Source organism: Diadema setosum, chromosome 22 (assembly GCF_964275005.1).
Source record: "Diadema setosum chromosome 22, eeDiaSeto1, whole genome shotgun sequence".
Classification (NCBI taxonomy): Eukaryota; Metazoa; Echinodermata; class Echinoidea; order Diadematoida; family Diadematidae; genus Diadema; species Diadema setosum.
Genome location: NC_092706.1, coordinates 1623471 through 1634016, shown reverse-complemented (window position 1 = coordinate 1634016; position 10546 = coordinate 1623471). Strand labels below are relative to the sequence as shown.

The following is a 10546-nucleotide window of genomic DNA, read 5'->3' as shown; positions in this document are numbered from 1 at the left end:
CAAATCTACTTTTATCGTTTAAAAATGTGTTTTGGGGGATCTTTTTGTCACAATAGACATAGAGTTTATGTGGTTACTTTTGAGAACATTGTTAAGTATCTATGTTATACGGCCAAGGCACCTATCAAAAACAAAAATGTTGCAGGCCTATTTCATTATCCCGATTCGGGATGATGAAAATAATGTACAACATATTGTTTGCGATAGGTACCAATCCCGATTTTTACAAAAAAAAAGGATCCAAAATAATACATTTTGTTTGTTTGTTTGTTTGTTTGTTTGTTTGTTTGTTTGTGCGTGCGTGCGCGCGCGCGCGCGCGTGTGTGTGTGTGTGTGTGTGAAGTAATAACATAATTCATCCTTGTGCCATTTTAATGTATACCAGGAGATTATGAATGATGAGATTGAATTAAATTCAAGTCTAAACATTCCAACAACAACAACAACAACAACAAACAAAACATCCAAGGAGAAAACTATACAATACTGAATGAATATTCAATATACTTTTCTTGGAGACCTTGAATTATTATTACTGATAGCACGTTACTCTTCACGTCCTTGCCTTCAAACTATCGAGTTAGGCCATCATGGTTTCCATTTCCTCAACTTTATTGTGTTTTGTAGAGAACAAGCAGACGCACAAACAGACAAGCAGACAGAAAGACAAACAGACAGACACACAGACGAAGAGACAGACACACAGACGAACAAAAAAACAACACACCATCATCTGAGTAGCAATCGGCACACATTATATCCACACACAAATCATTGGCAAACCATAATCAAACCGTGCGAAGTACATATTTTTTTTTTCTCATCGCACTTAAAAAACATATTTTTTTTTTTCTAACTCAAACAGGCCTTCACTGACCCTGTGTACAGCGTGTCATTCTAAGAAGAACATAATAAAGATGTTGCCCAACATTGCAACAGCGTGTTCAAAGGGTGAAACGAAATTAGCTACTGCCCCAAGTATTCCGGTCTTATTAAATTTTCCTCCAAGGACTTAGGGTCGGGGTTAGGGTTAGGGTTAGGGTTGTGATAGTGGGTTTTAGGTTTAGTTTGATGTGAGAATTAGGATTAAAGGGGAAGGCTAGTAACTGATCAGTGGGAATCAGTGCGAATGCTGGGGATGATTGTTCCAATTCTTGTGGGATTCATTTAAGAGTACATGATATATCTACCGTTGTGTGAAGTTTATTTGCTTCAGAACGGTCTCATATTCAAGTAATGTGCAGCTTAATGCCCCGTCACTAACCAGGCATGCTAACCTGGCAACATTAAACTGCACATTACTTGAATATGAGACCATTCTGAAGCAAATAATTTTCACACAACAATAGATATAGAATGTACTCTTGAATGAATCCCATAAGGATTGGAACAATCATCTCCCAGCATTTCCACTGATTCCCACTGATCAGTTACTAGCCTTCCCCTTTAAGGTTAGGACTATGTTTGTGAGCACAATTTATGTTTGGCTTAGCATACAGATATTTCATGGGAGCAATTGTCACAGGAGCAAACTTTAATGTCATGGAACCTGTCTAGCGGAGTGCGTGAAATATATGACCTTGTACTGGAATCTGACGAAGACACTATAATAATTCAGTATTTTATGTTTGGTGAGTAGCAAATTATTTTGTCTTTACTGCTTGCCTCACCAAAAGGGAGTATCAATATAATTATTTATTTCAGTCTATGCACTAATGATACAAAAAATAAAACAAAACACACACATACACACACATTGTTTTGATGCATGCATGGGGATTGAAACATATTTTTATTCATGCCTCCCCAGTACCTCAAATATTTTGGAATATTAACATATCCCACCTTCTGTAACCGACACCCAGAGATTTTACATATTACACACACATAATCACACACACATTTAACCATAAAATATTGTGAATGTATTTTGTTAATGTATCTTCTCATCTCATGCATTTTTATTAGTTTTTTTCCCCTAAACATTCTAATCTAGGTCTATTTGTATAAGTTTCTTAATCAAAGTTCAAGTTAATTGTCATAGATCAGTAAAATGCAGGCAAATTTTTGTATTGTGGAAACTTTGAATAAACTTGAATAAACTTGAATCTTCACTGATATTCTTGTTCCGGAACGAAGTTAAAGGGAAGAAAGAACTACCTTGATAATAATTGATATTGGAGTTGTAAAGAGGAACAACGATTACTCTGAGAGGGAGAGTTCAAGTTGCTATACATGAATATACAAGGCTTAACACTAACAGTGGTCCGATGTCCCAGGGACACCAGAAATATACGTCAGGGCCACCATTTATCCAAGGTGTTGTATGTTTCAGTGACCCCGATTGGGCGACCAAAGATTTCAGAGTGTGTACATTATGTATATTGTTTATATGTCTTTTTTTTTTCATCCAGAAAAGGGGAGAATAACTCAGAGCTAAATAACTGTGTGCATTTCAGCTACCTGTCATGACAAGGGTTACCAGATTGCTAAAAGTCTCAACTCTGATTTTCCCCACCAAATTTGGCCAAATTGTTAACATTTTTTCCCTAACAGGCAAAGTCTATCTATTTAAAAATAAGAGTAGATATACGCTTATGTTAAATATGATAATTTAATGAATATGTTGTGTCATGGAAAAGTCATATCTATGCCGGAATTCAACATTGCATGTACGGTATACGAGTTATGACTATTGAAAGTGTACTCAGTCACAGAGGGCAGGGACAGCATGGCCCCCGCCCCCCCCCCCCCCCCCCCCCCGATCATCGCCTCAGCAACAATTAGCTTTGTTTTTTTCATGGTTAACCTAAACACAGTTGAAACCTATATACATGTACTTTCATCTTACCATGGTTAACACTGATTAATGTGTGACATATGCTCCTTTTGATATCAATATCCTACGGGGTGAGTGTCAGTGTAGTAGAAAGGTACACACAGATTTATAGCAAAGATGTGCTTGTGTGTGTTTGCATGTGTTAACATGATTTTGCCCACTCTTGCAGCAGTATCTTCTTAATATTTTTTGCCACACCTGTACTTTATATTGATACACTAATTCTATATATTCCATAATTATCTATATTCAATGATTTATGCCTCCATTTCTCCCTCTGTCTCTATCTCTCTCTCTCTCTCTATTGGCCTAATATATTCACATTTATGTTTTGTGAAGATCTCCACAAATATGTTCAAAAAAGAGATTGCTTCTTGGTCCCTTGCTTACTTCTACATTTGACATCTGAATATGTCTCTATGTGCAGTCACTTCATTTCTCATTCCCACTTTACCTCTTTCAAATACTATGAAGAGTTTGTATTTGCCAAATGGAGATATTTGCGATTAAAGGTCAAGAAAAATAAAGAGAATAATAAGAAAATTTTTGCTTCTTTTGACCATATCTTCAAAAATAATATAGCTTTATATGTAGTGACCAATATATCATTTAAAAGGTATTATTTTGTACTTTATGACAGAGATCGTACTTCAAAATCTTCAAAAATGGACTATCGGTTTTTGCAAACAAACCCTTCATATATATAATATCTATATCAATCTCTCTCTCTCTCTCTCTCTATATATATATATATATATATATATGTATAGATACCTACCACCTGTACGTACATACATACATACAATGTATATATTTAGATATGTGACTGTGCATCACAAAACCAACAAGAAGTCGCACCCCTTAATTTTACGTGATGACTCAAAAAAGGTTAACCGAGTCAATCTTGAGAGATTTTTTTTTTTTTATTAACATGAATGGGAAAGTGTGTTTTCAGCAGCTTTTATACAACCCTTTTTTGAGGGAGAGTAGAATGATCAGGTATATCTTAGAGGCCCCTTTTCATTTCTTAAAATCCTTTGCACACTCCTCACTTTCAGGTCTAATGACTTTTGAAAGGATGATGCTACTGCCTTGAAAGTTGGCATTAATCATGGACAGAATGTGTTAATAGAGTATGCTTAATTTTAGCTTAATCTGATAATCCCTTCATTGTTGTTGCTCCAGTGGTTTACATCCTGTGTTTTGTCCCTTTCATGGCACAGCTAGCACAGCTCGGTAGACCCTGTACTTCAGAGCCTCTTTTCTCAGTTCACCGTTTTCAAGAGTGTGTGCTTTCTTTCCGGTATTTAGATAGATAAGGGGAGTCCAGTTGAATTGAGTTATACATCATTTTAAAGCTTAGAGTCTGCTCTTTTAGACCTCTACCCTTCACTAAAAATCCAACTCTGGCGAATTTTTGTTGGTTTTGTGATGCAGGGTCACATAATTGAACGTGTATTTGTGTGTTAATCTGAAAAGACTAACAGGCAACTGAAAAGTGCATATAACAGTACTTTTCACCATGACAACATGAAGACCAAAATGGCACAAATTCTACGCACCAGATTCAATGCGTCAGCATGACGATACATATTGACTTTTATTTCCTTCTTTCTCCTTCGCTAGGAAATTTTACACCCTTTATTTACACGTAGAAACACACTCGTATTTACATCTGCAGGTAGTAAGGCAGTGTGTGACAAAATAAAACTATCCCGTACATTGGTGGAAAGTAGTTGTACAATGTAACTTCAATAAGATATCCATCACAATATGTGTTTTTTTCTTCATAACAGCTCACTACGATAGGCAAGTTGAATATTTCATGCAACTAAGAGACAAATAATTATTTACCCTTGCATATAGTACAAAACATATCTATTACTCGGGAAAAAGAAGTTTTTCTTTTCAAATGCATTTTGCATCAAGTGTCAGAGAGTACTGGTAAATACAATAATACCAACACTTACATGTACCATAATTACACAAACCATAATACATAAATATTATTGCCACCGATGATAATACATAACCTATTCTTGCAAGTGACAAGGGGAAAGCAAAGAAAGAAGAAGAAGAAGAGAACAGAGTCATTAAAATGGTACAGGAAGAACTTGAACACACAGTGTGCAGCAAAATATGAGGCCTACAGATCATAATCGTTTTTACCCAATGACCAATTATTGCCACTTCCATACACTTTTGGCAATCAAAAACACAATCATTATGCATACAAATATTCATTAGAACTAAAATGGTTTCTACAGTGTACACTTACAGTGCAACTACTACCCTACAAATCAAACACTTTAAGAAAGCTACACTGTATGCTCCCATGTGATGTAAAATATAGACTGAAAAATGCAACAACAACAAAAAATGCATTCTTTAATACGGACAGTCTCCCTTTTGGTGGAAAAACTTTTGACGATTAAATCAAAATGCTTATTATTTGAAACTCACAGGCAGTTATAATGTCCCTGATATAAACAAGAAAGTTCTGAGTGAACATGACAACAACAACAACAACAAATGTCCGTACTTGATATGCATTAACTTCTCAGCTTGTACACTCTAACATACACTTAAAAGCCATTCATACTTCTACTTTGTGCATGAGCAGAAAAAAGATCACTTGCCATAACGGGCATGTTGGTTTCTAAATTAATTGAGGTAAGCATCTGTGATGTAGTGATTATTCATGTAATCCTCATAAACAGTGCTTGCTAGCACATCCACCTGACAGCGAGAAAGAGTTCATTAAAGCCAAGTATTTGGCAATAATAATAGAAATAGTTTGATAATGCATACAATGCATATGAAATGTTGCTTCCTCGATTGTTGACTGAAAGTCTACTCTGGTCACCTGGGGGGCATTTCATGAAGGAACTTGTCGGATAAAATATCTGACAAGTCAATTACAGTGTATATCCGACAAGTTCTGAGAAATTCTTTAGTCTGATTGGCTGATTTCTCTGAACTTGTCGGATATAATTGACTTGTCAGATATTTTATCCGACAAGTTCCTTCATGAAATGCCCCCCAGGTCTTTGCAGATTCATTCTTTGTTTGAACATGAATTTCATATTATATTGTTACATTGGCCAACCATATGCTTCATGTCTGGAAACGAGTGATGTGCCTAACCAACTGAGAAAAAAAAACCAACAACCACATGAGCTAAATGTAATTGTGAAACGGTTTATTGGGCAGATTTGCAGACATTTTCCATAGTAAGCACTGGCTGCCCTAAAGGTCATGTCACTAAGGGCAATTTGTCCTTCAGCAAATTCTGTCCTCAACTTCGAGTATTTGTATGAGAAGAGAATGCACCATATTATATGAAGGAAAAATAAAACAACAACAATCCTTATAACGCTACATCTAACCCACTGCAACTGAGTATAAAGGTAATTACTCGTAGGTTTAATACATAAAGCATCAAGTTCCCTCCAGCACATGGGTTGAAAGGCAAGGCATTAAATCTCCCCTGTCCAAAATAATATTCCTGGTTTTACAGCATAAAGAACAACTGATTTGATCACAACTGAACTCTATACAAACATTCAACATCATGTTAATGTAAACATGACTAGCACCCATAATAAGTTGGTAGGAGGGAACTTGGACAGTTATCACTAGCTCATAACATACTCCTCCAAAAAGAAGGAAAAAAAAAAGACAGAGGGCATCCATGGTCAGTGATCAGTGACATGACCAAGCTTCTGGACATCAATCTTTCTTTCTCAAGAGCTATCGAGGCAGTCTCACTGCTTGTTTCCTATTCATTTAGGATGACGTTAGACCTTGGGTATCAATCTACATGGACAAAATTATGCCGCTGAATGTTACACCTACAGTAGTTTAGCATGACAGTTCCTGCCTGGATACAAAAGCAGGGCCTAATCTTCGATGACACCAGCTAGCAATGCCTAACTTATCTGTACCTCATAAGGCATGAATACTTTTGAAATAGCACGCTTTCCTTTTCACTATTGCTCTACTTAAAGAACATTTGCCACTTAGATCTGAAAAATAAAGACTATACTTGTATCGACTTGGCTGTTTACAATACAATAGCTCTGGGTTATTTTTGCAAAAATATCTGTGAACTCATTACGAATGAAGGTTTACAGAAAGTTAAGGTCAGATATATGTAGGTAGAAAAGAAAAATAATGAAGATGAGTTCACTTGACATCATCTTTGGCTAGTTGGCTTGATATGCTCCGACCTGCTTTTTCTTCTCTCCTTATCCTCACAGTAAGCAACCAATCACCACATCTCCTCTGGAATATTGGTTTCGACCCATGGGATAGCCATCTTTCTTCCCATAAGCCTTTTCACTTCCTGTGATGACGCTCCACTCAAAGTTCATTGTGGTGGCAATGTGTAACAAAACAATGTTGAAACCCCTGTCTCCATACATTAGATACACAAGTACACACATATTGAGGTTCATCCCTGAGGACAAGCGAGGGCGCTCTCCACTCCACAACGAGGACACGGCCCTTATCTTCTTCTGCTCTGTGTGTTACTCCTGCTGCAGTGGCAGTCGTCATGGCGATGCTATCTCTTTATCTTCACCGTCACGAAGATGTGCTGTGAAAAGATGCACATAAGACTTGCTTCATTGGATACAAGATTGTAGTACAGTTTTACACCTTGGAAAATTCAGGTACATCATAAACATCTTGATGCAAGAATAATGTGCTAATGTGAATGGAAATAGGGCGCTGAGAAATTTTAGATAAAATGTATCACTATCTTTTTCTCATAAAAAGTAAAGTATGCTTTCAATGGCATCTTCTTCTGCTCTATTCTTCTGGTATGATATCAATATTTCAAAGTCATCCAGTAGAAAACAAGAAATCAAGCAAGGCATAAAGACTTTCTACTCTATACTTATCTACAGTCTTGTCTTTGCGAGACAATAGGCAATGTTTAACATCAACATTCCAATCTGTTTCAAGCTCATTTTTACCATATAATAAAAAAATCACTGAAATCTGCAGAGAGAATTTCAGAGTTTCCCATACTCTATATTATCAATGATATCAGTAAAAATCCATGCACTAGAATCATCTTCAGTAGCTCTTTTTTCATTTCTAAACATGCTGGGGAAAGAGTTCAAATGGTAGCTGTAATGTTCTGGGTACCCCACCTGTGTTTTCCTGCGATGAATGAAATCAGCAAGGCGGGCTTGGTGGGTTAGGAGGGAGTCGTTCTGTGATGAGTACGTCTGGACCAACCAGTGATTCAGCAGACACTCTGATGTTGATGTACGGTCACTGTTGACAAACAAAGACATTGAAGCACATGAACAGTTGTTTTTTTCATGCTATATTAAAGGAGACCTCAGGATGATTTTCAGACTTTCACATTTGAACAACTATGAAGTAGTTATATTGAGTACAGAGTTTTAGAATTTATAATGATTGGGATGAGGAACAACAATGTTTTCAAAATTTATAACAACTTGAAATGAACAAGGATGATGACATGGCAGCCTCACCATAAGAATGTATGAGTTGGGGCTCAAGGAAGCAGAACAAAAGAAGAAGGCATGCATAGATTCTACCCTGTTGAACTTGTCAAGCAAGACGATATTGTAATGGAGGGGCAGTGCTTACATTTCTGAAATATGTGAGGCTCCTATGTCATCAACACTGTTCAGTGTAATATGATTAAGATTTTTCAGAATATTGATTTCTCTGCTCAACGACCACAATAAATTCTACAAATCTATACGTGGAACTGTCTATTTATGTACTACATTATGTGAAATTATGAAAATCATCAGGAATGCCCCTTTAACAAAGATGACAGTTTTCACAAAGTGCTTTCATTTGAAACTAAATCATCATAAAAAAACTAAAATGTAAATGAAGCACACAGAGTAGAGTACCAAATAAAGACAGTATCAAAGTGTGACATCATAGCCATTTATTGCCATGGAAAATGGCTCTAAACAACCTCATCTGGCCCAAGTGTTTATGATCGTACCTGGTTACAATCAAAGCTGTAACAAAAGACTGTGACATCATCACTTCGCTGCTTTATAAACCAGTTTGTAGTTTTACTTTGCACATGAGTAAAACAAGATAATCTGTGATAACATGCATGTTGTGTTTCTAAAGTCACTGAGATAAGTAATGGTAATGTAATGAGTATTCAAGTAATCTTGTATGTGGCGCTGGCTAGCAAGTCCACCCAACAGCAACAAAGTGTTCATTAAAGCCTAACTGCAATGTGTACTTGGTAACAATGATAGAAAAAGGTTTGTGAAACAATGAAATGGATACTTTGTACTTCCCCAACGTGTATATTGACAGGCCATTCTGGTCGATTGGTTTACGCAGGTTCATTAATTCTTTGTCTGAACATGAATTCCATAAATTGTCATGTTAAGCACGCCTACATGCATTATGTTGATAAGAAAATCAGTGAAATACATTTATTGCAGATAATATTCCTTCAATTTATTCAACACAAGTGAAACAGGAGATGGAAAATTACACAAAAGGAGAGAAAAAAAAAGAGAGAAAAAAAAAAGAGAAGATGATAATTCGTCTTTTCCGAACCTTGGGAGTACTTTGAGCAGTCCCGAGATAAAATGTTTGGCGTTCATGCTCACTCCTTTGAAGAACTCGTCTGGAAAGCTGTAATCAACTCGCATGATGTTCATGTTGGTCTCTTCAACACTCTCATCTAGGAATGGTGAGATGCCACTCAACCTGGTTGCCATGGTGATGTGGATTGAAAAGAAATAAGGACCACGCCAAGTTACATAATATAGTAATAGTGCACCCAATCAACTCTCACTCAAAGAAACCAACTACTTAGCCATGATGGTATAATCTCTCATTAATTTGATGGATTTATTTCTTTTACCTGTGACTGGTACAAGAAGACATGAAAAACATGCAAAATCATCAAATTTGATATACCATGTAAATAGCAAAAATGGATCAACTGCATAGAGGTGCTATGCATTTCACTGCATTATTGGTTAGCTGATACTTTGCATGCTATAAATCCAAACTACCTAAGTCTGTGGGAAATTACTTGTAATATTTCTCCTGAGCATATGAATAGATGAAACTGACAAAATCAATACCAATAAGTAAAGACAGATACAAAAAAAAATGTGACCCGCTACAACAAAAGGGTCCGAAAGTCGGGGTAGGACAATTTTCTGAAAATAGCATGACATTATTCCCTTACTCTTCTACTTTAATATCATATATAGCACAACTCATAAAAGCACTTGGTTGTGGAGATATCGATGACTTTATTAGCGCATGTCAAGTGGTTAAGGAAATCAGAGTTTCGAGAAAAACGCCTTCAAAGTTTTCCTTCCCACGCTATCATGATCAAGGGGAGGTGAGACAGTTTTCACCACTTGACAATAGAAGGCATGCTCCTAGCGACTGCCGTGATGTTCATTCAAGCTTAGCGCCAGCGGTCTACGCACGACCAATCAGTAATCAGGATGCCACGCACTGACCAATAAGATCACTACCTCGTTGCTAGGGGCGGAGTCTAGCTGCGGCACTAAATCCAAATCTTCGGACACGTTTCTGTTACGATGGAAGTTGGAAAATCATGGCCCAGAAAAATGCCGATTTCTTGCATTTCCTTTAATCATTTAGCTTCAAAATTTCGGCAGATGAGAGACAAAGCATTACACTACAAAATTATGCCAA

The 10546-nt window shown here is 36.7% G+C and overlaps 1 protein-coding gene across 1 annotated transcript in view; it reads right to left on the bottom strand.

Moving 5' to 3' along the window:
• Window positions 1-5846: 5846 nt before the first annotated feature.
• The window catches only part of LOC140245537 (triple functional domain protein-like), a 59331-nt gene continuing 54631 nt past the window's right edge, over window positions 5847-10546 (bottom strand). The window contains exons 25-27 of the mRNA XM_072325102.1: window positions 9422-9574; window positions 8002-8128; window positions 5847-7439 (exon numbers count right to left, since the gene is read on the bottom strand). Coding sequence (XP_072181203.1) covers window positions 7407-7439; window positions 8002-8128; window positions 9422-9574 — 313 coding nt within the window. The 3' untranslated portion in view covers window positions 5847-7406. The remainder of the gene's footprint in view (window positions 7440-8001; window positions 8129-9421; window positions 9575-10546) is intronic.